The 14106-nt window shown below is 39.3% G+C and overlaps 2 protein-coding genes across 2 annotated transcripts; both read right to left on the bottom strand.

The window, feature by feature from the left end:
• Positions 1–309: 309 nt before the first annotated feature.
• Positions 310–1260, bottom strand: LOC131914075 (olfactory receptor 7G2-like). The gene has a single exon (XM_059266669.1). It carries the CDS (start codon positions 1246–1248, stop codon positions 310–312), a length of 939 nt encoding a protein of 312 aa, XP_059122652.1. The 5' UTR covers positions 1249–1260.
• Positions 1261–11432: 10172 nt separating this feature from the next.
• Positions 11433–12380, bottom strand: LOC131914073 (olfactory receptor 7G2-like). Its single transcript, XM_059266668.1, has one exon. The coding sequence runs from the start codon at positions 12369–12371 to the stop codon at positions 11433–11435; it is 939 nt and encodes a 312-aa protein (XP_059122651.1). The 5' UTR covers positions 12372–12380.
• Between the last annotated feature and the right edge of the window lie 1726 nt (positions 12381–14106).

The raw sequence follows: 14106 nt of genomic DNA, 5'->3' as shown, positions 1-14106 counted from the left end.
AGAGGACCTGGGTTGAATTCCCACCACCTACTCGGCAGGTACCAACCCTTGATGTCTTTGATTCCAAGGGATCTGACACTCTCTTCTGGGTTATATGGGCACCAGGCATGTATGTGATACACTTACATACATTCGGGCAAAACACCCAAACATAAACTAAACTAGAATTATATTAAAATTAACTCCAGTATCCAATTTCATAGAACTAAAATCAAAGCAAGACAGGTGAAAGGAAAAAACAGCAGGCATTTTTGGCTCACCAGCAATCCTGTCACTTTGACTTAACCCAAGGCCAAGGTTCACCACACATCATAGAAGAGCCGCTGTCCTACCAATAACTTTCTTTAGTGCCTCCTTCATATCCCTGTTCCTCAAACCATAGATAAAGGGATTCATCATTGGAGGAACTATGGAATACATCACGGAAGCCACTGCAATATCCCTGGATGAATCAATTACCTCTGAGGTAATGTATACACCAAAACCTGTCCCATAGAACAAAGAAACAACTGACAAATGAGACCCACAAGTGGAAAAGGCTTTGTATTTTCCTTCTGATGATGGCATTTTCAATACTGTAGACACAATGTGAATATAGGAGAAAATTATTCCAAACAGAGGAATGCCAGCAAAAACAGCAGCTGTAACAAATATCAGGATGCTGTTAATGAGGCTGTCAGAACAGGCCAGCTTGATGACTTGTGCGATTTCACAGAAGAAGTGGAGGATCTCCAGGTCAGTGCAGAAGGACAAGTGCAGCATCATCAGACTATGCAACAGCCCATTCACAATGCTAATGAATAGAGAGATAAGGACCAGATTAATACAAAAGCAGGGGTTCATGAGTACTGTGTATCTTAGAGGGTAACAAATGGCTACATAGCGGTCATAGGCCATTACTCCAAGAAGAAAGCACTCAAAGACAGTACAAACGGCAACAAAGAAGCCCTGGCTGAGGCAGCCTGCATAAGTGATCCTCTGATCCTGTGTTTGTATGTTCACCAGCATCTTTGGAACTGTGATACTTACTAAATACAAGTCATTAAAAGACAGATGACAGAGAAATAAGTACATGGGAGTGTGGAGATGGGAGTCACAATTGATAGCCAACATCATAAGAACATTTCCAAATATTGTGGTCAGGTACATGCATAGGAAAATGCCAAAGATGAGGGGCTGCAGCTCTGTATCATCTGTCAGTCCACGAAGAAAAAATTCAGAAGTGACTGATTGGTTTTCAACATCCATGTTATACGTGAACCTTAAAGGAAAAGAGCGGTAAGAAGTTATTGAAACACATGAACTACAAGCAGCAGTATAAAATTATATTTATTAGGAAGCCACCTTATACATGCCTTGGTCTTTCCAATGTAGCCATCAGGAGTGGAATGTGAGGAAATCAATTTGAATTCAATACCATCCAGTTTCTCCCACGTAGTTATGGCTATCTAGTAATTAATATACATACAAAATATCCTGTCCAATATCATCACAAAATGCATATACATGTCCAAATAAATATTAGGAGCCTTCGTATTTGAGAATGGGTTTTTTCTCTGCTCTAAATGAAATTGCAGCTCCCATTACAATAGGATAAGAACAAAAAGACAACACAGATTAAGTCTGGGTCGAAAGATTCAGGGTAATGAGTGATGGACTATGTTGACAATAGGAGTACAATTGTGTGGAATTGTTTCTAATCATCTTATGTATGCTGTTCTGACTCACCAGGTTGATTATCTCCTAAAACACCATCCTTCTTTTCTATAAATTAGTTGTAGGGTCTGTATTTCTTGGCTAGCTTCAACAAGAATGATATAAATATCTCACCTGTATTTTGCAAATGGAACAACTCTACCTTAGAAATGCAAAGACTACATGAAAGAACATGTTCCTGGTTAAAAATGAATTACCTCTGAACCAAATCCAAGCTATTTCAATATTTTTGAAGTGCTCTGGAGTAGGTCACAAGCTGAGTGCATTGTCTCAATCTCGAGAGACTCAATGTCCAAAGCTCCTCATTAAAACAACTACATGACTGTTATTATAAACCCAGGAGTTCATATCCTTGAAGATCAAGACTAACAGTAGTGAAGAGTTTTGGACAGTTCTCTGATCTTGGAGACCATATGAACACAACTGAGTTTCCTCCCACACTTTAGCATTGCATACATAAAATATACCACTGTTTTCATAAACTTCATACATTCCTTGTAACGTTCTTTACAAACTAAAGATTCTTTATCATTTCCATGATATATTTTAGCTTGGATCATATTCTATTTTTAAGAAAATATGTGTTATATATATATATATATATATATATATATATATATTCTCATGTATTATATATGATATATAACATATATAATATATATATATGTTATATATAATTGTAGCTGTCCAAGTTTGCAATTATCATAAAAATTCAAACGAGGTTATCTTTCTTGTGCATCATTTCTGTTGACTGAATCTTAACTTTTGTCTTTCTCTGAAGTAGATTTCTTGTCTGTTTCTTATAATCACTGCTGATAGTAAAACATATTAAAGTACCATGACCCCACACATTAAATTTGGGAAACATCAATTATTTCACAATTGTTTGCAATCATTCTGCTCAAGGAAGAAGACAACGTGTTTAATTTAGGGGTTTTGTTGTTTACGATTGTTTGCTTAGATTTTTTAAATTTTGCTTAGCTGGTTTCCTTTTGGTTATTGTTTTATTCAAAGGTGAGCCATAATCAGAGAGCAGGAAGCAATGTGATTAATACCCTTAGAGCAAGCAAACAAATCAGCCTTATAACTCATCTCTACCCACCAGGCTTTCTGGAATGGGGGGGGGGGATCAGTGAAACTTTCCATAGCTCAGTCTTGTTCCCATTGAACTACATTTCTTTTTTATTTTATTTTACTTAATTTTACATATCGGCCACGGATTCCCTTGTTCTTCCCCCTCCCGCCACTGCCCCCCTTCCACCCAACTTACCCCCTATTCCCATTTCCTCCAAGGCAAAGACTTCCTTGGGGATTGAGTTCAACCTGGTAGATTCAGTCCAGGCAGGTCCAATTCCCTCCTCCCAGGCTAAGCTAAATGTCCCTGTATAAGCCCCAAGTTCCAAACAGCCAGCTCATGCACTGAGGACAGGTCCCGGTCCCACTGCCTGGATGCCTCCCAAACAGATCAAGCTAATCAACTGTCTCACTTATCCAGAGGGCCTGATCCAGTTGGGGGCTCCTCAGCTATTGGTTCATATTGAACTACATTTCTAAGACTTATGATGTGTCTCCCCCATGTGTATCTCTATCTCTGTTTCTCTCTCTCTCTCTCTCTCTCTCTCTCTCTCTCTCTCTCTCTCTCTGTGATCTTTCATATATATACATGATCTTTCATGCTCTTCTCTAATTCTTGGGATGTCTATATTCAGGAACTTATTGAAAGACTGAGTCCAGTTATTTTGTGATAGATATACCTTGTATTCCTCCAAAACCATCTGGGCTAGGGCATTAAATCAGAATAAACAAGTCATTTGCAGCCCATATGTGCTAAGCTAACAATAACTAATACATGGTTATTCTCTTTTACAATATCAACTATAAAAGTGCTTTGCTAAGGGCCTGGAGAGACGGCTCACTGGTTAAGAGCACTAGTTGTTCTTCCAGAGGTCCTGAGTTCAATTCCCAGCAACCACAGGGTGGCTCACAACCATCTGTAATGAGATCTGGTGCCCTCTTCTGGCCTGCAGGCATACATGCAGGCGGACCATTGTATACATAATAAAAAGTGATTTGCTAATATGCAATATGTAAGTGTTCCTACCTAAATGTTTTAGTAGTGGATCACCATCTATAATATTAAAAGCATGACAACACAGAACAAATAATTTTATTCCTTTATTTTGTCATTATTGTATACAACCGCTTTCTTCATTCAAGAAAACAGTGAACTAAATTGAGGAATTTATTTGTTTGTCTATTTAGTACTAAAAATTTAAATTAGGATCACACAAAAGTCTTCCTCATGAATTTTACCACTGAGTTTCACACACACACACACACACACACACACACACACACACACACACACACACAAAATGCCCAGGGTACACCTGAAGTCTAGCTAAGTTTGCTTTCAATACACAACCTTAGTGCATCATTATACCAAGTGGTTATGATTATAGGCCTACACTACTAAAATTAGCTGAAGTGATAATTAAAAAGCTAAGCCACCAGAATCCATTATAGCTATTATATGTGCATATCTCATCTGATTAGAATTCAGACATCATTTTATAGGTTTTATGTCTCTTAGTTTTAACTATCCCTTCCTATATTCCCTCACTTATCCATCCTCTCCCTTCCTACACTCATTTGATCCTCCCATTCCAGTTCCCCACTTCCCCATGTATCTCTGTGTACTCTGTTTTTCCTTTCTAGGGAGGACTTTCCATTACCTTGTCCCTTACTTTATACTTAACGTCTATGGTTATACTAATTGTAGACTACTTATTGTTGTTTTATCTTTGGCATAATGGCTGTGCCTTAATCTACTGCTATTTCAGCCAGTAACTGTGACTCTTCTTTGGCTGCTTAGGCAACAGCCTGGTAGGACTTGTGTTCCTGCAGGCATTGGCTCTGCTGCTGCCACTAAACACAGCTTTAACTAAATCTCTATTGGCCTATTTTAAAGAAGACTCAAGATTCAAAGACTGGGGTGAAAACCTGCTAGCTCAGAGAGGTTAAGTAGCACCTAGATACCTCTCCTTTCTGGCATCTCCAAACGAGAGTGTCCTAATGCTCCACCAAACAAAAAAATCCATGCCACTCCAAATCCCTCCCTACTGATTCTGGTCATCTCTCTATCTCTTCCAGATGCTCTCCAGTGCTCTGTGATTACTGTCAACTAGTTGCCAACTCAGCGTCCTGACACAAGGTTAATTTTATTTAACTAACACAAATGCAAACTCGGGGTTCACCATGTGATCAATATCCTCCAACAGCTTATAAAAGACCTAACAGCTAACAGTCACAATTAAGCAGATACTTATCATATTTGTCTTTTGGGATCTGGATTACCTCATTCAAGGTAATTTTTTCTACCTCCATCTATTTACCAGAAAATTTCATTTTTTATATGTGAGTAATAACCCATTACATTCATGGACCACATTTTCTTTATCCATTATCTATCTATACAATGCTGGATTGGTAAGCTGTTTCCAATTTCTGGTTATTATGAATAGACTAACAGTAAACATGGTTGAACAAGTTTCTAGTAGGATATAGAATCCTTTAGGTGTATGCCCCAAGATGCTATAGATGGATCCTAGAGTCAATCTATTCTGATCTTCCTAAAGAATCATCACAATGATTTCCATAATGGATGCATAGGTTTGTATTCCCACCAATAGTGAATAAGTGATCCTCTTACTCCACATCCTATACAGATGAGCTGTCACTTGTTTTATTCATCCTGGTCATTCTCTTTGCTCTAAGATGAAATTTCAAAGTAGATTTGCCTAGCATTTTGCTAATCACTAAGAATGTTGAAAGCCAGGCAGTGGTGGTGCATGCCTTTAATCCCCGCACTCTGGAGACAGAGTCAGGTGGATGTCTGTGAGTTCAAGGCCAGCCTGGTCTACACAATGAGATCCAGGACAGGGAAACCATGTCTCGAAAAACAAACAAACAAAAAAGTTGAACATTGCTTTAAGTGTTACTAAGCCATTTGTGGTTAATCTTTTGAAAACTCTCTGCTTAGTTGTGTATCTCATTTTTTACTTAGGTTATTTGTTTTCTTGATGTCCAGTTCTTTCTTTTTTCTTTCCTTTTTTTTTGGTTCTTTACATATTTTAGATATCAGCACTCTATCAGATGTGTGATTGGTAAAAATCTTTCCCATTTCCAGTTTGTAACCTGACACTTTGTCCAAATGATGGTGTCCTTTGCTATACAGAAGCTTCTTAGTTTCATGATGTCCTATTTATTAATTGTTGGTCATAGTGCCTGCACTACTGGTGTTCTGTTCAGAAAGTCTTTCTTTTCCTCTACTAATGAGTTTAAGATGATTCTCCACTTTCTCTTCTATAAGAGTCACTCTATCTGGCCTTATGTTGAGGTCCTTTATCCATTTGGAATCAATTTGTGCAAGGGCATAAGTACAGATCTATTTACATTCTTCTACATACAGCCATCCACTTGGCCAGCCAGCACAATTTGTTGAAGCTACTGTCTTTACAATGTGTATTTTTAGAATCTTTGTCAAAAATAAGGTGTCCATAGATGTATGGATTTATGTTTGGGTCTTCAATTTGATTTCATTAACCAAGGTGTCTGCTTTACTATGTTATTTTTTTTTTACTACAGCTCTGTAGTACAGCTTGAGATCTGAGATACTAATACCTCTGGCAGTTTCTAGTATTATTTAGAATTATTTTAACTATCCTGAATTTTTTGTGTCTCCATATGAAGCTAAAAATTGTCCTTCCAATTTCTGGGAAGAATTATGTTAAGATTTTGATAGAGATTGTCTTGAACTTGTAGACTGCTTTTGGTAGGATGGTCAATTTTACTATAATCAATTTTAGTTTAATTTTAATCATACTAATTCATAAGCATAGGTCATCTTCCCACATTTGTATACCTTCTTCAGTTTCTTTTTTCTTTTTTATTTTTTATTTTTGGTTTTTTGAGACAAGGTTTCTCTGTGCAGCTTTGTGCCTTTCCTGGAACTCACATTGTAGACCAGGCTGGCCTCGAACTCTCAGAGATCTGCCTGCCTCTGCCTCCTGAGTGCTGGGATTAAAGGCATGCACCACCACCACCCAGATAGTTTCTTCTTTCAATGTCTTAATTTATTTATTATACAAGACTTTCACTTGCTTGATTAGAGTTACTCCCAAAATATATGATTTGAGACTATTGTGAAAGGTACTGTTTCCCTAATTTTTTCCTCACTCTGTCTTATGTGTATAGAAATGTTGTTGAAATATTTTTGTGTTAATATTGTATCCTGCTACTTTGCAGAAAGTGTTTGTTATTTGTAGAAGTTTTCTAGTAGAGTTTTTAGGGTCTTTTATATATAAAAGCATATTAATTATAACTAACAATAGTTTGACTTCTTTCCTATTTTTATCCTTTTTTGTTCTTCAACTGTCTTATTGCTCTAGGTAAAAATTCTAGTTCTATGCTGAATATGCATGGGAAGAGTGGACAACCTGTCTTGTACTCAAATTTAGTTGAAATTCTTTCTCTATATTTATGTTCATGTTTCCTGTGAGATTGTTTTATAGTTCCTTAATTATGTTGAGGTATGTCTTCTGTCTCCTTTAAAACTCATAAGGACTTTTATCTTGAAAGAACATGAGATTTTATAAAAGGCCTTTTCTGCATCTAATGAAATAATCATATGGTTACTATTATTCAGTCTGTTTATTTTGTGGATTGCATTTCTTGATTTATAGATGGATGAAAGAAGGACATAGATCTTGCCAGGTGAGGTTATATGACTGCGTAAAGTAAATTCTTTTTTTTTTTTTTTTTTTTTTGGTTTTTCGAGACAGGGTTTCTCTGTGTAGCTTTGAGCCTATTTCTGGAACTCACTTGGTAGCCCAGGCTGGCCTCAAACTCACAGAGATCCGTCTGGCTTTGCCTCCCGAGTGCTGGGATTAAAGGCGTGCGCCACCACCGCCCGGCGTAAAGTAAATTCTTTAATGAAATTAGTGGCATCATTTGAGAAAGGGCCTGGATATTTCTTTACCTATGAAAGATCAGACAAATAGGAAGGGACATGGACATATAGAGGTCCTTGAGTACCAACCACCTCCCTAAGAGGGTAGATTCGATCAGTGTGAGACCTGGTGAGAGTCATTAGTAGGGACAGGAAAGGCAATGGTGCTTGGGAGTTGGAGAAGATTGGAGGGCAGTAGGTGAGGGAAATGACAGTGCTTGTAGAAACTGAGGTGCATGATCAACATATGGAGGAGTTTTAGAGGAGGAAAGGAAGGTGGTAGCTGAGAAGACCAAGGAGGGAATTGAGAAGGTGTTGGTGGTACCTGAGGACTTGATTGTGCCTGTGGTGGGTCCAGGTCCTGTATGTCTAAATCAAAGGCAAAAGGAGCTGTGGACTCAAGACTATCACCAGCCTTGTAAGGAGTTTTTGACCTTTTCCAGTAGGATTTGATATGTGTGAAAAGAGATGTAGAGGGAGGGAATAGATGCCTCAAATGTAGGAGATTTGGATTATTTGCCATTGTATTGGCAAAAGTTACGATTTGTGAGAATCTGGATGTTAACATATCTGGCCACTGACACCGCTAATCATCTTGTATTGAGGCAATACTGTGTTGCAGTAGAAAATAAGATGTCAGGTTTAAAAACATCACAGATTTCAAAGAAGGAGAGAGATTTGATAAGACAAGAAAAAGGAATGGAAACATTTGACTTAGACTGAGAGGGTCAAGGTCAGTGAGAAGAAGGAGTTCTGAGGAGAGATTGATGAAAAAGTAATCCCAGTACGAAGGCAAAAACTGAGTAGAGAACAATGAGCAAAAAAATTTATCTCCGAGTACAGTCACTGGTGCCTGTGACTAGAAAACCAGCTAGAAAGAAACCAACAATATATATAAACACCAGGAGATAGAGATTAGAGATCACAAGGATGCAGAAGGATGGAACGGTGAGATACAGTGAGAGTCAGGGTGCATTAGGACAGAAACTTGATCAAGAAACACAAAATGCTAAGTACAGGAGGACAGAAACTTGATCAAGTGGTCATCACCAGTGAATTGAGGTATCTCAGCAGAATGCCCAGACCATGAGACATAGCCATCCCTGACCAGGTGTTGGTTCCCAGAAAGGTGTATGGAGATAGCCTGGTATACCGGCATGACATTATGGAAAAATAGAACATACCCAGGGAACTCTGTAGAAAAGATACCCAGGTAGCTCTGTAGGGTACTTACCCAAATAGACTATGGGTGGCAAGTGAGTAGAATAAGTGGAGGAGAGGAAATATTGGAGAGATGGACTCTCAAATTTGGAGTCAGGTATGATGAACGGCAGGTGCCCATAGAGACATACCATAGGTTGGCTTAATTGGAAGTTTTTGATTCAATTAAAAGAAGGATCAGATGCCCAAAGGAGAACTCAGGAATCTCTCCTAGATCTTTTTTTTAATATTTTATATTTATTTTTTCTTTTCTTTTTTATTAAGATATGTTCTATTCATTTTACATATCAACTTTGTCCTCCTTCCTCCTACCTCCCAGCCTCCCCCCCCAAACCACCCCTCATTCCTACCACCTCCAAGGCAAGGTCTTCTCTGGGGAATCAGCAGAGCCTGGTACCTACCGTTAGGGCAGGTCCAGTCCCCTCCTCCCTGTACCATGGCTGAGCTAAGTGTCTCAGCATAGGCACTAGGTTCCAAAAAGCCAGCTCATGCACTAAGGACAGTTCCCAGTCCCACTGCCTGGGGTCCTCCTAAACAGTTCAAGCTACACAACTGTCTCACTTATCCAGAGGGCCTAATCCAGTTCCATGGGGGTTCCTCAGCTATTGGACACAGTTCATGTGTTTCCACTAGTTTGACTAGTTGTCTCTGTACTTTTTCCAATCATGATCTCAATTTCTCTTGCTCATATGATCCCTCCTCTCTCTCTCTCTCTCTCTCTCTCTCTCTCTCTCTCTCTCTCTCTCTCTCTCTCTTTCTCTCTCTCTCTCTCTCTCTCTCTCATCGATTAAATTCCTGAAGCTCTACCTGGAGCTTGGCCATGGATCTCTGCATCTGCTTCCATTGCCTCTGGATGAGGGTTCTATCATGACAGTTAGGGTGTTCGGCTGTCCGATCACCAGTGTTGGTCAGCTCAGGCACCCTTTCAACCATTGCCAATAGTCTATGTGGAGCCATCTATGTGGGTTTCTGGGGACTTCTCTAGCACTCTGCATCTTCCTATTCCCATGGTGTTTTCATTTATCATGGTATCTCTTCTTTGTTCTCCTACTCTGTTCCTGATCCAGCTAGGACCTCCTGCTCCCCTAAGCTCTCTTTCCCCCAACCCTTGCCCTCCATTACCCCCTCTCAACCCCAGTTTGATCATGTAGATCTCATCCACTTCTCCATCGCTGGGCAATCCTGTGTCGTTCATATGGTCCTCTATACTAGGTAGCCTCCCTGGAGCTGTGAGTTGCAGTCTGGTTATGCTTTGCTTTTCATCTCGTATCCACTTATGAGTGAGCACCTACCATGTTTGTCTTTCTGAGTCTGGGTTACCTCATTCAGGATCCAGAATATATAAAGAACTCAAGAAATTAGACATCAAAATACCCAATAGTACAATTAAAAATTGGCTATAGAGCTAAACAGAGAATTCTCAACAGAAGAAGCTCAAATGGCTGAAAGACATGCTTAGTTATCAGGGAAATGCAAATTAAAATGACTCTGAGATACCAACTTACACCTGTCAGAATGGCTAAGATAAAAAACAATGAATACAGCTTCTGTTGGAGAGGATGTGGAGCAAGAGGAACACTCCTCCACTCTTGATGAGAGTGCAAATTTGTACAGCCACTTTGGAAATCAGTATGGTGCTTTCTTAGAAAATTGGGAATTGATCTCCCTTAAGACCCAGCTATACCACTCATGAGAATATACCCAAGGAATGCTCAATCATACCACAAGGACACATGCTCAACTATGTTCATAGCAGCCTTATTTGTAATAGCCAGAACCTGGAAACAACCTAGATGCCCTTCAACTGAAGAATGGATAAAGAAAATGTGGTACATATACACAATGGAGTACTACTCAGCAGAGAAAAACAATGACAGCATGAAATTTGCAGGTAAATGGATGGAACTAGAAAAAATTATCTCCTAGGTCTTGACACCAAATGTAAGTAGGAGCAGCAAGAAACCACTGCACACAGTCAAACTCCATGGAAAAGACATAGAGGATTTAATGAAAAACTATCAGGCCACCTCAGATAGTAGAGCGCAATGCCAAGCTGGGAAAGTTTGTTTGGTTATATAGAGGCAAATGGGGAAGGGAGGAGCTCAAATACTGAAATAGCCAGGTGGAATATGATGGGCACTCTGGAAATGCATCAGTTATGGTCAAAAGAATTCAGGTGCCAACTGCCAACATCAGGAAATTTCAGATGTGAAATCTGCAAGCAGAAGTGCTCAGCCAGCCATTGAAGACTTTTTTGAGAATTGCTTTTTGAGAATCATCACCCTGAAATATTGCCATCAACACTGACAATTTGGTCTCCCTGTCTTGGAGACCTAACAATCAGAATCACAGAAAGTGCTTAGTCATTTAATTGTTCAGACACTTAGAAGAATGTGGTTGAGAAGCATCTGATGATTTGGATGAGAATGAATTCTGTTTCCTTTATGGCTCACCCTAGAAATTCTAGTCAAAAGGAAATAATGTTTCACAAAGGAAATAGTATCCTACTGATGAGTCTCTTCAAGGCTTCTTTCATGTCTCTGTTCCTCAGACTATAGATAAAGGGATTCATCATTTGAGGGACCACAGAATACAGTACTGAAGCCACAGCAGTCTTCCTGGATGATTCTGTAACTGTTGAGCTAATGTATACCCCAAAACCTGTTCCATAAAATAAGGAGACAACTGAGAGGTGAGACCCACAGGTGGAAAAGACTTTATATCTTCCTTCTGAGGATGACATTCTCAAGACAGTGAATGCAATTTGACTATAAGACAAAATGATGCCAGAGAGAGGAACACCACCAAATATGCAAGATGAAATGTATATAAGTATGTTGTCAATAAGAGTGTTGGAACAGGCAAGTTTAGTAATCTGTGTAAGTTCACAGAAGAAATGTGGGATTACCAGTTCTGTGCAGAAGGACAGATGTAACATCATCAGACCATACATAAGGGCATTCACCATGCTCCCCATCACAGAAAACGTTACCATTAAGATACAGAGACAGGGGTTCATAATGATCCTATATCTAAGTGGGTGACAAATGGCAACATAACGGTCATATGCCATGGCTGCAAGAAGACAATTTTCCACGCCAATAGATAGCAAGACAAAGCAGACCTGAGTCAGGCATCCTGCATAGGTGATGCTCTGGTCTTGTGTTTGTATATTCACCAGCATCTTTGGAATTGTGCATGTGACTAAAACGATGTCATTAAAGGAAAGCCCAGAAAGAAAGAAGTACATGGGGGTGTGGAGATGGGAGTCCGAGCTGGTGGCCAGAATGATCAGCAGATTTCCTAGGACTGTAACAAGATACATGAAAAGAAATATACTGAAGATGATGAGTTGCAGCTCTGTATCATCTGTGAGTCCCAGGAGAATAAATCCTGATATAACTGTTTGGTTTACAGATTTCATGTTTGTGGTGAATCTGGTGGGGGGAAATGGGGCAAACAGATAACAAACTACATGAACAGCAGCAATATCAGAAGTGAAATCATTAGAAAAGCAGCTCTGATTTTGGGCTTTAACCTCAAGAATATTGAAAAAATTAATTTCTTACTTCAATCTTCCCACTTTATAGTCTATAGCATCTTTGTAGTTCATAAATCTTTGCCCCATGAGTATAAGAATATACCCAATGGGGGCTGGAGAGGTGGTTCATTGTGTTAAATGCATGTCCCACGAGCATAGTGACCAGCGCTCAAACCATCAGAATCCACACAAGTGCCAGCTGGGTACATAGGCCCATCTGTAATCCCAGCCTAGGGAGACAAAACAGGGGATCACCAGAGCAAGCTGGCTACTGAATCGAGCCCTTTGATTAGCTCTGGCTTTGTTTGAGAGGCCCTGCCTCACGGAGTCAGGTGGAGGACTCATTATGGATGGCTCTTGGCATCAACATCAGACTTCTATATACACGTGCATCCATGTACACACAAACACACACACACACACACACACACACACACACACACACACACAAATATTGAAAAACTTAAATGGGGACTGGAGAGCTGTCTCTTGGTAAAATGCTTGCTTTGCCAGCATGAGGACTTAAGTTTGATAATAAGAACCCACGTTTTATAGAAGAAAAAATGTATACACAAAATTCCAGTACTGGAAAGACTGAGTCAGGAAGATCCTTACATCTTACTTGCCAGCCAGCTATCTTAACTAAATAAGCAAGTATCAGGTCAGCAAGAAACTCTTCTTTCTAACAACAAAGTTTAGGAGATTGGAGAGACAATGTGAAGGTTAAGAATGCATAGTGCTCTGGCAGATGACCAAATTTCAGTTCCCAGCACCCATGCCTGATGGTTTACATCAGGTTATAACTTCAGTGTGTCTGGCCTCTGAGGACACTTACACTCATGTGCATATATGCAACTCACACACATTTACACACAAAAAAATCATATACACATAAATACAAAAAAATAGATAAATCTGAAAAAATATTTTTAAAAGTAGATGTTTCCTAAAAATGACAGCTAACATTAGTGTTTGACCTCCACATTCATGTGCACATGCAACATGCATACCCACCCACCCCGCTGCACACATACAAAGAATAGAATCAAGGCAGTTTTTCACAGTCTCTTATATAGTCTTTTGATGTTCTCTAAACTAAAACACTCTCTCCAGAAAGGAAAGAGAGAGTCGTGAGACTTAGATTTCACTATGGGAGGAGACATTGACCTACAGAGCTGGCTAAAGGAAGCTGAGTTTGCCACAGGTGGGTGGCTTTACAGCCTTCAAGCCATACAGAAAGCCCTTCTAGTGATGCAGGTTTCCTGAGTTTTCATCAGTGTAAAGGTAAGCTGCTTGGTGATACAGATGCATTTGAGTTTCCCTGCTCAATAAGTAACTCCTCATCTAAAATATTTTAAGTAATCCCAATAAATTCTCTGGTTGACCAAGTTATATTTTGGTGAAATCATTAATTTTGTCTATTGTGTTTCCCTGGGAAGCATTATCATATTCAGGAAGGAACAAATCTTACTCAAAGAAATGGGACCTGTTCTTGGTGAGATTATTAGAGGAGCTTAGTTAGAGTCAATAAAGTAAAAGTGCAAACACATGATTACAGACCACTGATTGGAGCAGTCTGAGAATATGGAGAGTTTTGTTTTTCATCATCTAAACGAAA

Source organism: Peromyscus eremicus, chromosome 7 (assembly GCF_949786415.1).
Source record: "Peromyscus eremicus chromosome 7, PerEre_H2_v1, whole genome shotgun sequence".
NCBI classification, from domain to species: domain Eukaryota; kingdom Metazoa; phylum Chordata; class Mammalia; order Rodentia; family Cricetidae; genus Peromyscus; species Peromyscus eremicus.
This window is presented reverse-complemented; position numbering and strand designations above follow the sequence as displayed.